The sequence below is a fragment of the Arvicanthis niloticus genome, chromosome 30 (genome assembly GCF_011762505.2).
Source record: "Arvicanthis niloticus isolate mArvNil1 chromosome 30, mArvNil1.pat.X, whole genome shotgun sequence".
In the NCBI taxonomy this organism is placed as follows: domain Eukaryota; kingdom Metazoa; phylum Chordata; class Mammalia; order Rodentia; family Muridae; genus Arvicanthis; species Arvicanthis niloticus.
In genome coordinates, this window is record NC_133438.1 from 6,583,954 (window position 1) to 6,605,727 (window position 21,774).

Consider the following 21,774-nt stretch of genomic DNA (forward strand, 5'->3'; position numbering starts at 1 on the left):
TCTGGTAGAATTTTTGGAATTGCTTATGTATACTATCATATCATCTGGAAATAGAGACACTTTAGCTTCTTCCTTTTTTCTATCCCTTTCAGCTCCTTTAGTTGTCTTATTGCTCTAGCTAGAACTTGACATCCCATATTGTGTACATATGGAGAGGACAGCCTTGTCTTGTCCCTGATTTTAGTGAAATTGCTTTGAGTTTCTCCCATATAATTTTATGTTGGCTATATATAGGCTTGCTTTCATTATGTTTAGGTATATCCCCGAGTTTCTCCCATATAATTTGATGTTGGCTATATATAGGCTTGCTTTCATTATGTTTAGGTATATCCCTTGTATTCCTGACCTTTTCAAGACTAAACATGAAGATGTGTTGGTTTTTTTTCAAAGGCTTTTCAGATCATGTGGTTTTACCTCCCCACCCCATCCCCAGTTTGCTTACATGGTAGATTACATTGACAGATTTCTGTATGTTGAACTATCCCTGGGATGAAGCCTACCTGGTCATGATCAATAATCATTTTCTCCCATTAGTCAATTAACTTACTTATTCACTTAAAATCCTGATTGCACTCCTCCTCCTCTTCCTCCTCCTCCCAGTGCTCCCATCACATGACCTCTTCCCTTATCTCCCTTTTCCTTCACCTCTTCAAAGAGAAAGGTCCCTTTTGTGGAACCAACCCACCATAGCACCTCAAGTCACTGCAGGACTAGGCATATCCTTTCCCATTGAGGACAACCGTGCTAGGGGAGTGGGTTCTGTTGGGGTCTGAGATATGCTCCACAAACCACATGAACTCCTCCAAAACAGGGATGTTTTATTGAAGGCATACCCTAATACTGATTGATAAGGACTGTAGCTCAGAATTCAGGACTGAGCCATGGCAACAAACATCTTTTTCAGTCATCACACACACACACACACACACACACACACACACACACACACACACACATCCCACGAATACCACAGTGAGCTCACATGCAGGAGTAGGAAGTGCTGCCTATTCATTGGCTCTGACTCAATTCATTTTAGATATAACAGTTTATATTGACCTTTAATTTGACGAGCCCTACATAAAGCTTTGTGGAATTCTTTAAGATTAATAAAGCTCAGTGTAGGACCGTGAAAGGCAGCCTGGTTATTGGTTGAGTTAAGGCTAAAAACCCTGGTGACCTTAAAGGGATGACAGGCATTTTGCTTGGTTCCTAGACACTAGGCTCCTGACAGGAGGTTGCAGTGCTCCATAGATTTGTGGCCATAAGTCATGTAAGAACAATACCTCAAGGCCCTCCATAGGTAGAGTATGTGACCACAGGTCACAAGCCAGATCTCCATTTTAATGAGGTACCTAAAGGCCTGAAGGGCTTAGACAATTAAGCTTCCTTCCCAGACACTCCTTGCAAAGGGTATTTAACTTCAGGCTCACCCTGAGAAGTGGGTACGGTTTTACTCATCAACTTTCCTCCATAACAATAAGTGCCTTAAAACCATAGCCCATCTCTTTTCACTAGAATCCACCCTGGGGAGCCATAGAGAAGGGCCACAGGGCTTGTCCCCTCTGAAAGGCAGGATGCCAGAAGTTTTGACTGCGCTTACCCCACCCTCTTTTATTAGACCACCATGGGTTAAAGCTAGATTTCAACAAAAACAGAAACAACAGAAAGCCTACAAACTAGGGAAACTGAACAATTCCCTACTGACTGACTTTGGTGTCAAGACAGAAACAAAGATAGAATTAAAGACTGCCTAGAATCCAGTGAAAATGAATGCACAGCATACCCAAACTTACGGGACATAATGGATGTAGGGCTAAGAGGAAAGTTCATAGCAAAAAGTGCCTTCATAAAAAATCAGAGGGAGGAACGGTCCTTTGGTGAGAGTGGGAGACTGAAGTCTACCACTATTAACGTGTGAGGTTTGCTGTGTGATTTAAGTTTAGTAATGGTTCTTTGCCAAATGTGGTTTTGCTGAGTATGAAAGTGCCCTTCTGTGGGAGAACTCTGCAAATTGAGGTTGAAGTTCACAATGAATGGATACTCTCTGGCCTCAGTGCCATATGGGAAACTCCCTTCAAGTGGGGCTTCTCCTTCTTTGACCTTGTCTGGGGAATTCTAAGCCCCTACACATGCTTTTATGTAAGGAATGTCGCATAGACTTAGGTGACAGGGTCAATTTCCTTTATCCTCACAAGAACATATTCAGCTAGCACTGAGATTCCTGGAATGCTTCCCCATGTTAATGAGGCATTTTGGTGCCCTAAGTCCTCAGCCAATGACCTTTGCCCATCTTGGCTCAGTCTCCCCAAACTTTATAAGCCCTAAATAAAGTTGATTTGCCTTCTGATAGCTGGTCTCAGTGTGGTCACTCACTGTAAGAACTCACGGGGATTCTGAAACCCGCCCCATCCCTACTGTCTCTGCTGCCACTGCCCTTGTGGATCATACACATCCTTCCTCATCTCATCTGATTAATGCTGGTAGAAAGTGTATTTTGTTAGACATTAGAATAACTACAATTCTAATAGCTACAATTGCTTCTTGGGCCTGTTTGCTTGGAAAATTGTTTTCCAACCCTTTACTCTGAAGTAATGTCTATCTTTGATATTCAGACATATTTCTTTTTATGTGTCCTCTTTTTAGGTTTTGCTGGTGTGATATTTTTTATTGCCTCTGTTTTCATGGGTTTAGTTAACCTTCTTGGGTTAGAGTTTTTTCTCTAGTACTTTCTGTCAGGCTGGAGTTGTTTAAGTTTGACGTTGTCATGGAATATCCTGATTTCTCCACTTATAGTGAATGAAAGTTTTTGTGAGTGTAGTAGATTGGGCTGGCATCCATAGTCTCTTAGAGACAGTTGAAGAGCCCCATACACGGGAGATCCTTCCTCAAGCCTCCAGAAATCGCGACCACCCAAAGATCACAAGAAACCATACCTGGATGCAATCAGCAGAGGTTTATTAGGGAAAGAGCCGGCAGTCAAAACGACAAGCTCTTTAGCTCCAAGAGCAGGGTTTTGGCCCCGAGTGGTGGGTTAAAGGGTCTTTTATAGCATGGGGTGGGGGGAGAAAGGCATTTTCGCGTGCTTACACATGAATGGTTGCATTTTCACGCACTTACACATGATTGGTTGTTTTACAAATTTTGAACATAGCACTGGGAAGACCAAGGGAGGGGTAACCAAGAACAGTGGAACATTTCAGAGAATCTAGCCCAAATGATCTAGAGTCATGTGAAAAATCACTGCACACTCATCCTTCTCAAAAATGTGGTTTTTACCATGCTATTGTGTCCTATCCTGCCATTTACCAACTATTTCAGATGAACTATCTTCCGGCTATAGCCCCACCTAGGTGGCAGCAACTTTATTTGTAGTCAGGAATGCCTTCCTGCCTTGGGTGAGGCTTGGGGAATGTAATCCAGCAATTACATGTGAATGTGAAGGCCTGAAATCTTATTTTCAGTTCCACGTTCTGTAAGGCGAAAAATCTACACATATTTTATAAAACGGCCTTTATAATTTTTCACTCTACACAGTCAAGGCCCTTCTTTCTTTTAGAGTTTTCATTGAGAAGTCTGGTGTAATTCAACAGGCCTGCCTTTATCTGTTACTTGGCCTTTTCCCTTCCAGCTTTTAATATTATTCTTTGTTCTGTATGTTTAGTGTTTTGATTATTATTATTTTATCCAGAAGTCTTTATTTATGTTTTATCCCAGAGGCTTCATATGTTTATCTCAACAGTCTTTTCTGGCCCTGTGAACTAGGCATCATCCACCTTAATTTTTCTTAATTTTAACTTATTTTTAATTAAAATATAATTGCATAATTTCCCCCATCTCTATAACCCCTAACCCCTTCTATGTCCCTCCTTTTTATGATCCCTTTCAAATTCATGGTCTTTTTTAATTATTGATACACACAACACAACCTGCTGTTTAATGTTTAGTGTTGCTGATATGTATGTGCTTTCAGAGATTGCTGAATGATATTGGATAACCAATTAAGAGGCTCATCTCTGAGGAAAACAAATTCCTCTCTCAGCAGTCATTAAATACTTTCAAGTCTTTATCTAGGAATGGCTCCCCATGAGATCCCTCAGCCAAGCTGGGATGTGGGATGTCAACTGATGTTTTTGTTCAGCGCATGTTTAAGTAGCCATATTTTTGTCACGTGGGTAGCTTCCCTGTTATATCAACATTTGATTCTTCTTGTTCCTGTTCGCTTTGTGCAAGGAATTTACTCTTGTCTCTTGGATCTCAGTAGAAGTATCTCTTTCCTGTCATCCCAGGGAGTGCATCTCTGATCTTACCTGTCTCTCGAGATTCATATATGCTCAGCTCCTCACATAAATTGCAGTCTTGCTGCCATTATGTTGGACAACTCTTTTCTCTCTTTTTTTATTGGATATTTTATTTACATTTCAGATGCCATCCCCTTTCCCCATCCCCCTCCCCCCTGGAAGACCCATATCCCATGCCCCTTTTCCTTTTTGCTTTTATACACCTTTTAAAAAAATGTTAATCAAAGGCTTTATAAGTTTGGTAATGCTCAGTCAGAAGTGTAACCCAATACCCAACCTAGATATATAAACTGTCTTTGACTGATGGAGACACGTGAACATCTGCCTCAATATCCCTCCCCTTTCTCTCTCTTTCTCTCTCTCATCACCTAGCTTCTCTTCTTCTTCTCCTCCTCTCCTTACTCCTTCTCTTCCTCTCACTACTCCCACCTTAGCTCTTCCTACACCCTTCCTGTTAAAATAAAACTTTTCTTTCAAAATACAATTAGAGCATAATTATGCCAATTTGTACCAGTGAGGTACAAGATAGTCCTAATACCCAGTCCATCATTTTATTGACTAACCAGAACCTCTGTCATCTCTCCTAACTAAAACACTTAGTTCTGAACCTGGCTTTTTCCTTGGCTTTAGAATGAATGTCATCTGAAAACCATCCACTCAAATCTTTTCTCTCAAGGAAAAGAGCCAGGATTGGCTGTGAGACTATAAGTTTTCATTCCCGTCAGAAATCCAGAATGACTGAGTTAACTATAATTGTGGGAAGCACAAAGCATAGCTTCTAAAACTTAGCCAATTTATAGAGACCTCTGAACACCCGGACACTCCCTATACCACAAAATGTTGGAGCATCTGTTCTTCCACCTTCTGGCCCAGGATCATCTGACAGACCTTAGTGATGCAGAATTATTAAGGGCTGATTACTCTGTCTAGGCAGATATAATCAGTCAACTGTTCTGCAAGTGTGTCCTTTTCTGGACAGTAATTTGTCTGTAGATGGAAAGAGGCAATTCTTGCCTAGTGGCTGTCTCACCACAACTGGAGTAACTCCAAAGATGCTCAATTTCTTCTTGGAATCCAATACAGTAAGTTGTCAGGAGCAGACAGGTCTCTAATCAAAATGAACATTAATACAGAAATGTTTGTAATGTCAATCCCATGGACTTCTGACGTTTTGAAAACCAACTATCCATGTAAGGTAATCTGGACTGTTATCTGTTAACTCCTCTCAGCTATTTGTAAATAAAACATAGAAAACACCCTAACAATAAACTCCAAGTCATGAATTTGCTATAGTCCCTTAACTCACAGGCTAACCCTCTCAAATCTGTTAAAAAAGTTAAAGAAGGACTGGGTCTAAGCCTTGTATTCCTAAATGTGTTATACAGGCACAATGCCCATGAGAGTATCAATATTCATCTCCCTTTTATATCAATAAGAAGCTCGTACCAATGAAAACCTTAAATTTGTAATCAAAGTAAATTTTGTACCATTTAAGAAATTATAACTTCATCTTAATAACAATTATACATATTTCTACCAATAGGTTATTGCTATGCAATAAATCCTAGCTAATCCTCCCTGTTCCCACAAAACCACTCCTTTCCCCTAGAAAGACAGCCTAATATTTACCACCTTAGTCCCCAAGCCCAGGGAATAGGGGCGCTGACTCTTCATTAACTTCTTCAAGGACAACTCTTTTGTTAACATCAGTTTTCTCTCCCATCCTTTACCCTCAAACGGAAGAAACTGTGTTCTTGTATAAATCAAAACATGGGATCATAGAAGGCATCTCTAGAAGATATTGAAAATGGTGAAAGAATGATTCAAGGGAGGAGAGCAGACTAGAGAGTGTTGGTCTAAGGGCACATAATCCCATTTACTCATAAATAAGGACTGGAGGCTTATTGTATGTTATGATTAGCATCTACACATTTGTAAGCTTGGAAATTGATAAGGGCGGGTGTGGTAAATAATCCACGTTATCTTCATAAAAAGGTAAATTCACATGCTTTAAATTTGTCTCTTGACGTAAGTATATATATATGTATATATATATATATATACATGTATGTATATATATACATATATATATATATATGTATGATTTTAGGGGGTGCTCCTGCATCTAGATACTTTGAAGCAGGTAGGCTTTTAAAGCTTCAATAACAGAATGCAAAGAAGGTGGAGATAAAGGTAGAGACTGCAGAGGTCTCTGGAGTAGGCAGGGGGTCAGTGGGCTCTGCAACAGACATGTCTAGACTGTTGTTCTGAGACTGCCTTGGATCGATCTTTACCAGACACAACATGTGCTCAATAAAGTCCTTATTGCCAGGTGATGGGTATTAATGCAGACAGAAAGTGGAGATATTATAATGCTGGAGTTTGATCATGTCTACGGAAATCTAAATTTGGTAAGAAAATGGAATGGTGTGCGTACATTGGTTTTCTGTTATGGCACTGTCCTCACTGTGTATCCTGAGATTCCTGCTCTGCTCTTTTCTAGGATCTCTGTCTGATGTCACCATCTACGCTGACCCAGGTCCTGTGATCTTCCCAGGGAGTTTTGTAACTGTTGTGTGTTCAAACTCTCATAACTATGCCAGAGTCCGCCTGGAGAAGGATGGCAGGACCTTTATGGAAAAGGACACTGAGCCTTCTATGAGGGAGGAAAGATTCCGCATTGGGCCAGTGAATAAAACCATCACTGGACATTATTACTGTATTTATTGGAAAGGGGACACCTGGTCCAAACGCAGTGAGAAGCTGGAGCTAAAGGTGACCCCAAAAAATGTCACTCAGGTTCCTGCCCCAGGTCCAACAATGACCTCAGGTTTGTTCTTAGAACCCTGGATTCTAACCATAGCTGTTATTCCCTGCCTCCATTTCCTTTGTTTTTTTTTCTTAACCCCAAGGCTCCTTTCCCCACCATCATCACATGTCCCCCTTAATCTAACACTTCAGATTCCCTGGAGCTTTACTCTTACCAGACACCATGAATGACTTGAATACAGCTACAGTCTGAGGGGTAGAGTGAAGAGCTGTCACTTCTTACTGGGTAACAACTGAGCCTCAGCAGTGGCAGGGGCAGTGTGCTCTCAAGGTGATTTATGTCTTTTCATTGGGCACAGTAAATTATCCTGTCCTTCTACCAAGTAAGAGCCTGTCATGGCTGCAGGAAATAATCTCTAGTAAGGTCCCACCTTACTAGACAGGTAATGTGATTCATGGATGGCTGGTAGGTAGGCCTGGACCATTGTTCTGGGGGTGTTTTCCAGGAGTTACTTAGTACTGATTCTGTGAGGCCAAGCAGAGCAAATGGGGAAAGAACAGAAGGAAGGGTTCCCCTCCCCAACTAATCCCCCCCCCCCCCACCCCGCAGGAGGGATTGAGAAGGGACTCTGTCAGGTTTCCTGTTTTCCACGTCCTACCCTTTCAGGCGTTTCTCATAGTCTGTGACTGAGTGATTGATAATTCACTCACTATGGATCAATACTTAGGATGGAGAAGAGGTCTACAGAGCCCCTCTCATAAGCTCTCAATCCTTCACCCTGCCTCTGTGCTGGTGCAGTAGTTTATTAGAGTTTATATATATGTTGGGTTGATGTCACAAGAAGCCTTTTGCTTATCTTTGGAACCAGGCATCAGGATGTCATTGATACTATTTATTTTATTTCATTATTTTGTTTTTGAGACTGTTTCTACATAATTCTGGCTGACATGTAACTTGCTATATAGACCAGGCTAACCTTGAACTCACAGAGATCCTCCTGCCCAAGCCTCCTGAGTTCTGGGATTAACAGAGTATACCAGCATGCCCATGCCCAGGGATCCTATTTTTTGTTTTTGTTTTAAGATTTATTATATTCACACTGTTCTGTCTGCATGTATGCCTGTATGTGGGAAGAGGGCACCAGATCTAATTATGTATGGTTATGAGCCACCATGTGGTTGCTGGGAATTGAATTCAGGGTTTCTGAAAAAGCAGTCAGTTCTCTCAACCTCTGGGCCATCTCTCCAGCCTCCTACTAATTTAAGTATGAAGAAAATTAACTTTTGGTCAAAGACACCAAGTTCTGAAGACTCTGGAAAGAAGCAGAAGCAGTCTCCATGGCCTCTATACCACTGTTTGCACAGCTCTATGCTACCCCCTTGTGGTCTGTGTCTCATTATACACATTGTGTGAGCAAGACCATCAGGGCCCAACTTGAGCCAGTTTAGTCTCTATGAAAAATAAGGGAACTTTCTCAGTGTCTGTACCAGACAAAATGGGAAGCCCTGAGAGGAAAGTGCACGGGAAGGGTGTGACCTGTGAGCAATAGTCAATCTGGGGCGCTGTGTGATGTTGAATAAACTTTTCTCACTCTTCCTGTCTCAGGCTGTTGGGCTGTACTTCTCCCTAGGTGCTGCTGCACTGTGGCCACATCCTCTCCGGGAGGAGATATGGTCCCGAGTCTTTAACGCTCATTCTGACCTAGGCTGTGTTAGTGTAAAGCTAAACTCCTAGCTCAGGCAGGTCGGTGGTGGACAGAAACACGGGGTGTGGGAAAAATAGAGGGGACTAAGATAGTGCTGTTTTGCTCAGAGCCTATTATGTGCTATCGTGGTGGGACATGTCATGATGTGTTTCCCAGCTGAACAGACCCAGGTCGCCATTCTAGCTTTGAATTTATTAATAAATATCCTCTCATTTGAAATGCGTTGGTCTGAAAGTGAGTTAAACTAAACACTTTTGGAGAGGGAAGAGAAATGCTCCAGCCCTTCTGAGCATTACTGGGGAGACAGGGCAAATAAAAGAAACACATTAAAATTTCAGATCGAAAACTAAATTTATATCGAATTATATAAATTTATATAAATTATATAAACATATAAGCAATATTATTGGCGTAACAGTGTAATGTACCTTTTTTTTTTTTACATTGCATGGTGTTTCTTTTTTTTTGTTTTTTTTTTGTTTTTTAAATTTATTTATTAGATATTTTATTTACAGTTCAGATGCCACCCCCTTTCCCCATTCCCGTAATGTACCTTTTAAAATTACATGTTATACTTTATTTTTAATTGGTTATTTTATTTATTTACATTTCAAATGTTGTCTCCCTTCTCAGTCTTTCCTCTGCAAACCCCCATCCCATTCCCCGTCCCCTTTGCCTTTAAGAGGGTGCTCACCCACCCACCCACCCCCTCTGGCTTCACCCCTCTAGAATCCCCCTACACTGGGCAGCAAGCCTCCATAGGACCAAGCGACTACCTCCCATTGGTGTCAGATAAGGCAATACTTTGCTACCTGGAGTCATGGACCCGTCCATGTATATTCTTTGGTTGGTGGTTTGTCAATGGAAGCTCTGGGGGTGGGGGGGTTCAGGTTAGTTGATATTGCTGTTCTTCCTATGGGGCTGCAATCCCCTTCAGCTCCTTCAGTCCTTCTTTTAACTCTTCCATTGGGGTCCCCTGGCCCAGTCTGATGATTGGCTGTGAGCATCTGCATGTGTCTTAGTCAGATGCTGGCAGAGCCTCTCAGAGGACAGCCATGCTAGGCTCTTGTCTGGGAGCACTTCTTGAATAGTTTCTGGGCTTGCTGTCTGCAGGTGGGATGGATTTGAAGGTAGGGCAGCCTCTGTATAGCCTTTTATACAGTCTCTGCTTCATATCTTGTTCCTGAATTTCCTTTACACAGAAACAATTCTGGGCTAAACATTTTGAGGTTGGTGGGTGGCCCTGTCCCTCAGCTGGGGGCCATGCCTGTCTACTGGGGGTAGTCTCTTGAGATTATATCCCCCCTCTGTTGGGTATTTCAGCTAATGTCATCCCCATTGGGTCCTCTCGATGATTCCCTGGCATCTGGGATTTTCTAGTGGTCCCCCTGCCCTCCCATTTCCCTACCCTGCACGGCTATATATTTCTATTCATTCACCTGGCCCTCTGGACTTCTCTCCTATCTCTTTCTATACCTGATCCTGACCCCCCCTTTTCCCTCCCCCTATAATCCCCCTCTCAGGTCTCTCCCTCCCTCTACTCCCATCATTATTTTGTTCCCCCTTCTAAGTAGGATTGAAGCATCCACACTTTGGTCTTTCTTCTTGTAAAGCTTGATATAATCTGATTTGTATTGTGGGTATTCTGAGATTTTAGGCTAATATTCACTTATCAGTGAGTACATACCATGTGTGTCCTTTTGAGCTTGGGTTACCTCACTCAAGATGATATTTTCTAGTTTTATGAATTTGCCTGCAAAATTCATGTGAAGTCATTTTATAATAACTGAGTAGTACTCCATTGTGTAAACATACAGCATTTTCTGTATCCATTCTTCCACTGAGGGATACCTGGTTTGTTTCCACTTCTGGCTATTATAAATAAGGCTGCTATGAACATAGTGGAGTGTAGGGCCATGAAAGGGGTCTTGGTTTTGGTCGAAATGCTGGCTGGAAATAGCCCGGAGACTCAACAGGTGTCCATTGTCTGTGAGAGACGGGCATCTATTCCACCATGCTCCCAGAATCCAGGCTCCTGACACGCCATTGACCTACATCGTTCAGTCATGTAGGATACAATCCCACCCAAGAAGCACAGGTAGATGGCGGGACTACAGGCCTCAGGCCCTAGAGAGATTTACATACTAATGAGATGCCTGAAGGCCAGAGGGCGGAGCCAATTAAGCAATTCTTCCCCAGACCCTCCTCCCCTTTTCCCTCCCTATTTAAGTCAGGTCTGAGCTGAGTTTCACCCGGGTGCACAACCAGATTCAACTACTATCTGCCATGAAAATAAAGCCTGTAAAACTCATGTACCTTTGTGTGTCATTGGGGCTGTGCTGTGAGGAACCATGGAGAAGGTCTTTAATGAGCTTCTGTAGCCACAACTGCCATGCCTAACTTCCTGCCTGGAGGAACTTTCAGCGTTCCTAGCCACCCTACCCACAGTGGAGAATGTCTTTGTTATATGTTGGAGCATCTTTGGGTATATGCCCAGTAGTGGTATATCTGGTTCTTTAGCTAAAACTATTTCCAATTCTCTGAAGAACTTCTAGATTGATTTCCAAAGTGCTTGTACCAGTTTTCAACCCCACCAGCAATGGAGGATTGCTCCTCTTTCTACACATCCTTGTCAGCATCTATTGTCAACTGAGTTTTTGATCTCAGCCATTCTGATTGTTGTAATGTGGAATCTCAGGGTCATTTTGATTTGCATTTCCTTGATTAATAAGGATGTTGAACATTTCTTTAGGTGCTTTTCTGCCATTCGATATTCCTCAGTTGAGAATTCTTTGTTCAGCTCTGCACCTCATTTTAAAAATATGGTTATTTGGTTCACTGAAGTCTAACTTTTTGATTTTTTTCTTTTACGTATTTTGGATATTTGCCCTCTATCAGATGTAGGCTTGGTCAAGATTTTTTCCAAATCTCTAGGTTATTGTTTTGTGCTATGGACAGTGTCCTTTGCCTTACAGAGGCTTTTCAATTTTATGAGGTCCCTTTTGTCAATTGTTCATCTTAGAACCTGAGCCAGTGGTGTTCTATTGAAGAAAAATTTCCCTGTGCTGATGTGTTTGAGGCTTTTTCCCACTTTTTCTTCTATTACTTTCAGTGTATCTGGTTTTATGTGGAGGTTCTTAATCCACTTGGACTTAATCTTTGTACTTAATCAGTTTGCATTCTTCTACATGCAGACCGCCAGTTGGATCAGCACCATTTGTTGAAAGTTCTTTCTGTTTTTCACTGGATGGTTTTGGCTTATTTGTCAAAAAATGATGTGACTATAGATGTTTGGGCTTATTTCTGGGTCTTCAATTCTATTTTATTAATCTCCCTATCTGTCTCTGTACCAATACTATGCAGTTTTTCTTACCACTATTGCTCAGCTTGAGATTAAGGATGATGATTCCCCTAGAAGTTCTTTTATTGTTGAGAATGGTTTTTGCTATCCTGGTTTTATTATTATTCCAGATGATGTTGAGAATTTCTCTTTCTATTTCTGTATAGAATTGAGTTGGAATTTTGATAAGGATTTCATTGAATCTGTAGATTGCTTTTGGTAAGATGGACATTTTTACTATGTTAATCCTATAGATCCATGAGCATGAGAGATCTTTCCATTTTCTGAGGTCTTTGATTTCTTCAGAGATTTGAAGTTCTTGTCATACAGATCTTTCACTTGCTTGGTTAGAGTTACACCAAGATATTTTATATTATTTGTGACTACTGAGAAGGGTGTTTTCCTAATTTCTTTTTCAGCCTGTTTACCCTTTGAGTAGAGGAAGGCTACTGATTTGTTTGAAGTTGTTTATTAGCTGTAGAATTTCTCTGGTGTTATTTTTGGGGTCGCTTATGTATACTCTCATATTGTCTTCAAATAGTGATATCTTGACTTCTTCCTTTCCAATTTGTATCACTTTGACCTCCTTTTGTTGCCTAATTGCTCTAGCTAGAACTTCTAGTACTATATTGAATAAATAGGGAGAGAGTTGGAAGCCTTGTCTCTGATTTTAGTGGGATTGCTTCAAGTTTTTCTCCATTTAATTTGATGTTGGCTATTGGTTTGCTGTATATATATATGTATATATATACATATATATGTATATGTATATATATACATATATATGTATATATATATGTGTATATATTCAAGGCACATACCTAAACATAATTATATATATAATTATATATATAATTATAATGTAATATAATATAATATTATATATATTATATATAATAATATAATATAAAATATATTATAATATAATATTATATTATAATAATTATATATATTATATATATATATATATATATATATATAATATATATATATATAATTATGTTTAGGTATGTGCCTTGAATCACTGATCTTTCCCAGACTTTTAACATAAAGGGGTTTTGTATTTTTTCAAAGGCTTTTTCAATATCTCATGAAATGATCATGTGTTTTTTTCCTTTGAGTTTGTCTATATAGTGGATTACATTGATGGATTTCTGTATATTGAACTATACTTGCATCCCTGGGATGAAGCATAGTTGATCATGGTAAATGATCATTTTGATGTGTTCTTGAATTCAGTTTCCAAGAATTTTATTAAGTATTTTTGTATTGATATTTATAAGGGAAATTGGTCTGAAGTTCTCTTTCTTTGTTGGGTCTTTGTGTGTTTTAGGTAACAGAGTAATTGGGGCTTCATAGAATGAATTAAGTAGTACTCCTTCTGTGTCTATTTTGTGGAATAGTTTGAGAAGTATTGGTATTAGGTCTTTTTTGAAGGTCTGATAGAATTCTGACTACATCCTACTCCTCTCTGTTGTATTCCCCCCCCCCGTTTTTTGTTCTAGAGATTTCAGATGTGCTGTTAAACTGCTAGTGTATGATCTGCCCAATTTCTTTATGAAGATGCTCAGTAGTTAATAGCACTGACTGCTTTTCCAGAAGTCCTGAGTTCAATTCCAAGCAACCACATGGTAGCTCACAACCACCTGTAATGGATCCAATGCATTCTGGTGTGCCTGAAGACAGCTACAATGTATTTATATAATACAATAAATAAATACAATCATTTTAATAAAACTATGGCCTATAGGAAAAGGTAGAATAGAAGGTGGAGCATCCTTGAGGCAGAAAGAATTCTGTGTTAGAGACAGGTGCAGAGTTACCAGTAAAGAGGTGAGGAGGACAGATGCATGGCAACCAGCCATGTGGCAGAATTTAGATTAGTACAAATGGGTTATTCTAAATCATTAGCTAGTGAGGGAATGAGCCTAGCTATATGGTCTCAGTACTTGTAAATATATATTTGAGTCTGAGTTGTTATTCCAGGAGCTTGGAGCCAGAAAGAAAACAGCACATTACACCTAACTTCTTTCACACATCTCCAGCCAGGCCATACGTTTTTTTAATTGACAGATACAATACCCAATCATACAATACCCAAGATATTCTTTTTTTTTTATTGGATATTTTATTTACATTTCAGATGCCATCCCATTTCTCCATTCCCCCCCTTAGAAAACCCCTATCCCATGCCCCCTTTTCCTTTTTGCACTTATATATTTTTAAACAATGTTAATCAAAGGCTTTATAAGTTTGGTATTGCTCAGTCAGAGGTGTAACCCACTACCCAACCTAGATATATCAACTATCTTTGACTGGTGGAGATATATGAACATCTGCCTCCCTGTCTCCCCCTTCTTTCTCTCTTTCATCACCTAGCTTCTCCTCTCCTTCTTCTCCTCCTCTTTTTACTCCTTTTCTTCCTCTCAGTACTCCTCCCACCTTAGCTTCTCCTACATATCACCCTTCCTGTTAAAATGAAACTTTTCTCTCAAAATACAATTAGAGCATAATTATGTCAATTTGTACCAGTGAGGTACAAGATAGTCCTAACACCCAGTCTATCATTTTGTTGACTAACCAGACCCTCTGTCTTCTCTCCTAACTAAAACACTTAGTTCTGAACCTGGCTTTTTCCTTGGTTTTAGGATGAATGTCAGCTGACAACCATCCACTCAAATCTTTTCTCTCAAGGAAAATAGCCAGGATTGGCTATGAGGCTATAAGTTTTCAACCCCGTCAGAAATCCAGAATGACTGAGTTAACTATAATTGTGGGAAGCACAAAGCATAGCTTCTAAAACTTAGCCAATTTATAGAGACCTCTGAACACCTGGACACTTCCTCTACTACAAAACTTTGGAGCATCTGTTCTTCCGCCTTCTGGCCCAGGATCATCTGACAGACCTTAGTGCTGCAGAATTATTAAGGGCTGATTACTCTGTCTTGGCAGATATAATCAGTTGACTATTCCGCAAGTGTGTCCTTTTCTGGCCATTAATTTGTCTGTAGATGGAAAGAGGCAATTCTTGCCTAGTGGCTGTCTCACCACAACTGGAGTAACTCCAAAGATGCTCAATTTCTTCTTAGAATTCAATATAGAAAGCTGTCAGGAGCAGACAGGTCTCTAATCAAAATGAACATTAATACAGAAATGTTTGTCACGTCAATTCTGTGGATTTCTGATGTTTTGAAAACCAACTATCTATGTAAGGCAATCTGGACTGTTGTCTGTTAACTCCACTCAGCTATTTCTAAATAAAACATAGAAAACACCCTAACAATAAACTCCAAGCCATGAATTTGCTACAGTCCCTTAACTCACAGTTGGCATATAATTTTATTTTATATATTTTTTTTACTATTTTTTTTAACTTACCTAGATATGTGTGTTATGTACATAGGTATGTTCACTGTGTTGGCATGCATGTCGGTGCAGGTGAATATATATGCATGTATAAGTGTGTAAGTCCACAACTGATGCCAAACTTATTATTTAAGTGTTCTCCACCTCCCACATTGAGGTATAATCTCTGATCTCAGAATTTACTGTTTCAGCTAGTCTGGGTAGCCAGTTTACTCAGGGATTTTTGGTCTTTTTCTCCTTGCATTGAGATTATAGGTAGGCATTCACATCCAGTTAACTCTTTCTGTGGGTTCTGGGAATCCAAACTCTGATTCTCACTCTTGTGTATCAAATGGTTTACTCATTGAGCCGTAGCCATACCACATTAGCTGTGTGTATTTACATTACATGTGAATGTAATAGGTGTAGTAGACAATGCTGTTTTACTTGATGTCAATCATGGGTCACTTAATGCTGCTTTGTTCTGGAACTTGTATCCATAGGCAAAGTGGTCATGTGACATCTGTGTTCTGAGAAATGCATCATTGATAGCCATTGTATCATTGTGTGAACAAGATGGTATTTATAGCAGCTTATAAGACACAGTCCTTTGCACACCTGGCCAAATGGTATATAGAGTAAGCAACTTTTAGACTGTAGTCCTGAAGAAATGTTACACCAAATGCTGCAGGCAGCCAAGACTCCATGGCAGGTACAATGCCACTAGGGCATAGAAAATTTTTAGCTCAGTTATAATCTTACCACAAGTCCATGGTTAATTGTAATATCATTGTACATCATGGGTGACTCCATTTGCATATGTAATATATAATTATAAATGTATCATGTGCATGCATATGACATGTCTAATTTAAGTTGTGATATGGTATGTGGGAAAGACAGAATAGCATGTATGATTTTGAGTTGGACATAGGCAAGAGGTTGAGGGAACAGCCTCTACAGAGACTTTGTCTGACTTTCATTAAAGGACATTGTAGATTACGGTCCTACAATTCTACCTCAAGAACAAGGGAGGGGAGTGGGTACCATACATGAAGGGAAAGCAGGTGGACTCCATCTTGTGTGGTCACCTATATAGTGGAGAAGGGTGTATTTAAGGAAGAGGATGAGATGGGCACTAGATACTGTCTTCAGGGCATCAGGCAACAGGACAGCATTGGGACTGAGTTTGTTTCTGTCAGGGGCTACCCTGAGGAACAAGCAAGATGGGGATTTTTAACCTCAGATGGAGAGACTCCAAGGTGGGTTTGCTGAGGGAGTCCTGCTTCTTTTCTTGTTGGTTGTCAGTCTCTACAAGGCTCCACAGGGTATAGTGGACAATGCTGTTTTACTTGATGTCAATCATGAAGTTAGTGCTCTTAGCTGTGGGAACCCGAATGGATGTCATCAGCCACATCTGACTTCTCAGTCCTTAAAATAGCACTGTCAGTGGCTAGCATGCCCCAGGGCACAAAGCAGGTCAACACTTATCACAGGTAACACAAGGATACTGATTACATGTTTCAAGATTACTGTACATGCAAAATTTTACATAGTCACAGTCTCATGTAAAAATTTACATAGTTACATGCTCATGAATACTACCCAGCGTATGTGTGCTACTCCAAAGGTACTCAATAAATGTATGCTGATGGTAACTTGGTTCCTATCTTTCCTAGATACGTCTTGGCTGAAGATGTACGGCATTTATATCCTTACTGTGGTTTCTGTGATTTTCCTCCTTTGTCTTGCCCTCTTTCTGTTCTGCTTCCGAAGTCACCGTCAGAAAAAGCAGGGTAGGTATTTGTGGTGGAAGCTGGCTTTCAAGGGCTGTCGGACATGCTGGGAACAAAAAATTCCTCCTAAATGTGGACTACTGACTATTCTTAGGACTCCCAAACAATGAGAGACAGCAGCAGAGACCACAGGAGAGGTGAGACCCCTGGAATGACTCCCATTCCATTGCCCAGTCTTTTGCCTCCAACCAGTCTCTAATGTTCATCTATCCTTTCTGCTCAGGCTCAACCTAGCTACTAATGGCCTGGAGACAACCCCAGGTAAGGGATCTGAGGAGCAATGAAGGAGATATCCAGTATATTTGGAACTAATTTGGACAAAAAAAATCTAGAAACATTCTAGGGGGTGGTGATATGATATAATGTGATAATAATTGTCTTCTAGTGTCCACCAGTGAGTACTTATCCTGTGGTGTCTTTTCTATAGACATAGTTGCCGATGACAGGCTTCTCGAGGACAGACAGACAGAAACCTGGGTAGGTATTTGTCTTCAGCATCTAGTGCTAACAAAACTGCTTCCAAATTAGGAGCTTAGTAACATGTCTTCAATCTCTTGGATAGGAATCTAGGGGCAGAAGAATTAAAAAAGTGTTGACTGCAGCTACTGTCACCTCAGACCTAGTGGATAGAGGATCCTTGTGCTGAGTGGCACATTCTAATGGCTACAGGCAACAAGGCTCTCCATAGCATCTGACTTTCCGCAGAGAGAGCATCCAAGATAAGAGAGAGCAGAGGTTACTTTTGCCATGTACCTGGGCCATGTAATCCAATCCCAACACCATTGGTAGAGAAACACAGAACAACACAGCTATGACTCATAGAGCAGGTTAGCTTCTCACTCCACAGCTCCGCTCCTCTCCTCAGCTACCTTAACTCTCCTAGACTCCTTTCTTCCAGACTTCAGTTGCAGGAGACCTTCAGGAGGTGACATATGCCCAGTTGGACCATCACTACCTCACACAGAGGGCAGTTGGAGCTGTGACCCCACAGAGCACAGATATCATGACTGAGTCCAGCACATATGCAGCCATCATCAGACGCTGAGCCTGGACACACCTGGAGACATACATGGTCACTATTGGAAAAGCCTGAAGAAACCACCAAGGCCTTCTCTTGGGATAAGCTTGGTGTGGAAAGCTAGGTCCCTGTTCCCCATCCAGGAGTTGAATTGTATATGTGGTAGTGTCAGCCCTTGGAAAGACTATATTGCAGTAACTTTCAGAGCCCTAGTTACATTCACTCAGCTGTTTCCAGAGACACAGTTACAGCGCTAGCTGTTTTTTCAGACCCATGCACATCCCATATTATTTTAATGAGTAGCACTGTAATTGTCCAGCAGCCTTTACACCCCCAGTTGTGTAATGAAACCAGTGAACCCTATAGGCTTCCTTGGATCTCCTTGATGACTCTGATTGGGATGTACACATGCAGTTGAAAGCTGAGTCCCTTCTCTATGCCAGACCTTATGGAGTGCATCATGGGTATTTTTGAAGATGGAGCATCTACAGCCCATGTGGGTCTTGGACATACAGACTGTAAGGACTCAAACTCTGTTTTCAGTTGTTCAGAGATGAGTGGAGAAACAAGGGCTACAAAGGGGTGCATATGATTTCCTTTTCTTTAAAATATATGTTTAATTGACCAAGACTGTGCACACTCAAGTGTGAACTATCAGGACTCTGTGCGACATTGTGTGTGTAGCCATCACTACAAACACTCAACACTACTGCCACCTCCCACGGGATTACCTGAACATGTTTACTGATGATTGAACTTTGGGTCGGTGTTTTTTGATCAGAAATGGAAGAAAAAGGAGCAGTGAAAAGGAAAGGTAGGCTGAGGGTGGGTAGAGGGAGGTGTTTTATCTACACACTCCTATATACAAGGATACACTGGGAGATTCACAGATGCAAATATGCACACACACATGTGTATACAAGGATATTCATGCACATGGAGCAAAAGAACACTGAATCACTGTGAGATTACACTTATTAGTATCTCTCCTCTACTCTCCTTACCCAGCTTCAGATTCAATGATCCCATATCCATGCACATATGTTCAGCACTGATTAGACTCAGAGATTGATTAACAACAACAAGGACAACAGTAATAACTTAAAATAGAAAATTTTAAAAATAAACTTAAAATATTAATTAAAAAAAGAAAAATACTCATATGAACTTACAGAGACTGAAGCAACAATCACAGGAACTGCATGGGTCTGCACCAGATACTCAATATATATATTTATATATATATTTCCATTTAGAGTATTTATGAAACTGTTGAGCATGTGAACAAGTGGATATCTGATTTTTCTGCTTTCTCTTAGGCTCTTTTTTTTCTGTTGGCTTGCCTTGTTTAACTTTGATGTGATTTTTTGATGTAATTTTTATGCGATGTTTTCTGTTTTGTCTTATTATAAGAAGAGAAAAGAAAAATACTTAGAGGACCATCACCAACAACAAACACCCTCCCGACCCCCAAACTTAACAATAGTTAAACTTTAACAATAGTTAAAACAAACAACCCATTTCTGAAAAATGCTCATTAAGAAACCCTCTCGCAAAGAGAAAATTAGATGGTGTCACTCTGGCAGGATGCAGAGGCAGACCTACTGACATATACACATGAAAACATAACCTGCACAGGAGAGATAGCTCTATGGTTAAGAGCACTGGCTGCTCTTGTAGAAGCCCTAGGTTTGGTTATCAGCACACACATGTCAGCACACAACCATTTCTAACTCCAGGTCTAGGGGATTTGACACTTTTTTTGCTAGTAATCATTTTATTTCTATGTCCTTCAGTAGTACATTAGTATTTGGGCTTCCTTTATATTTCTTGTACATCTAGTCTCAGGTTCATGGCACTTTGTACAGTGTCAGGTACAGGTACCATTTCTTCAAGTGCCAATTACATATTGGTTGGTTAGTCCCAGAAGCTTTGTATCGCTATTGCACTAGCCCTTCTTGCAGGCAGGTACCGTTGCAGATGGAAAGGTTTGTAACAAGGTTTGTGTTTACCTTTCTTCTTTTGTAGTGTGCACTGTACCTTATAGTACTTTGACACTTGTCAGTATGGATGAAGGCTCTAGGTCATCATTAGCTCAACTTCTTCATGCTCAATTGATTTTGAAGGTGTAGTGTTCTAAGGTAATACACTGCAGTCAATTTGTAGAGGGTAAGCAATGGCTTTGGAAATAGACTTGGTTGTTTGGGGGGTTTCATGGGGCTCTTTTGACCAACACACCAAATAGATGTAACCCATTTCCAGAGTGGGAGGCTTCGTTTTTGGAGTGTTGTTTTTGGTTTGTTTGTTTCATGATGCTTTGTCAAGGCTCTCTCTCTCTCTCTCTCTCTCTCTCTCTCTCTCTCTCTCTCTCTCTCTCTCTCCTCTTTCTTCCTTTCCTTTCTTTCTTCCTTTCTTTCTTTCTTTCTTTGTTTGTTTGTTTGTTTCTTTCTTTCTTTCTTTCTTTCTTTCTTTCTTTTCACCTTTTATTCCTTTGAGTATACATTATGGTTTCCAGCTTTGTGGTTTTCTTTTTTCTTTTTATTACATTATTGTATTTATTTACATTCCAAATGTTGCCTCCCTTGCCAGTTCCCCTTCTCAGAGTTCTTCACAACATCCCCCATCCTCTTTGCCTCTGAGAGGGTGCTACCCTACCCACTCAGTCACCCACCCTATCAGTCACCTATCCCCAACTCATCCCACCAGCATCCGTCTTCCTTAGGGCATCAAGTCCTTACAGGATTTGGTGAATCTTCCCCTACTGCAGCCAGACAAGGCAGTCCTCTGTTACTTATGTGCCAGGAGCCACAAACTTGCTCATCTATGCTCTTTGGTTGGTGGTTTAGTTTTTGGAAGTTCCCAGGGGTCCAGGTTAGTTGATACTGTTGGCCTTTCTATGGGGTTGCTATCCCCTTTAGCTCCTTCAATCTTTCTCCTAACTCTTCCATAGGGGTTCCTGACCTCAGTACAGTGGTTGATCCTAAGTATCTATCAGTCAGCTGTTGTTCTCCATGCTGCACAGCCATCTCTCCTACTGTGGGAACACAAGGGATCATTTTCAAGTCACTAAAGAAGGCAGGTCTAAAGGTTCCCAGATGCAGGATGTCTGGCTGTTCTGAACCAGTCAGGCTGTGTTTTTTTTTTTTTCTGGAAGCCTCTATTCAGTCTCAGAGGTAGGTGTTCCACTCCAAAGAGTTTTATGTGTGCCAAGTGTTTCTGTTTTTGTTGCACCCCATTCTTAATTTCTTTGGGAATCTGCTTTCCAACCCTGTTCTTTTTTCTTCATATTATTCTATGATATCAGCCTGTATCACAATATCTATCTCCTTTCCATGTCTGTGTCATTTATTAGTTTTCAACATGATCTCCATGGGATCTCCCAAAGTCAAGTGGGCAGAAGTGCCCAGGAGCATTGACAGATAAGACCCCTAACTCACAACTCCAGCCAGCCCACAAACACCGGGTAGAGCCATGTCTCATTCAGCATGGCCAGTGCAAGTAG

At 40.7% G+C, this 21,774-nt stretch overlaps 1 protein-coding gene across 4 annotated transcripts in view; it reads left to right on the top strand.

The window, feature by feature from the left end:
- Lair1 (leukocyte associated immunoglobulin like receptor 1) overlaps nt 1-21,774 on the top strand; it is a 40,189-nt gene that overhangs the window by 13,665 nt on the left and 4,750 nt on the right. Inside the window, exons 3-9 of one of the 4 annotated variants that reach the window (XR_013108220.1) lie at nt 6,802-7,128; nt 17,138-17,254; nt 17,349-17,391; nt 17,478-17,515; nt 17,682-17,731; nt 18,153-19,086; nt 20,301-20,380. Coding sequence is in view for 1 of the 4 variants with exons in the window: in XM_076927769.1 (XP_076783884.1) it covers nt 6,802-7,128; nt 17,138-17,254; nt 17,349-17,391; nt 17,478-17,515; nt 17,682-17,731; nt 18,153-18,299 (722 nt within the window). In the remaining 3 variants the exon portion in view is untranslated. Of the gene's footprint in view, nt 1-6,801; nt 7,129-17,137; nt 17,255-17,348; nt 17,392-17,477; nt 17,516-17,681; nt 17,732-18,152; nt 20,381-21,774 lie in introns of those variants that run through there. The other 3 variants (XR_013108219.1, XM_076927769.1, XR_013108221.1) reach the window with 3 other exon arrangements.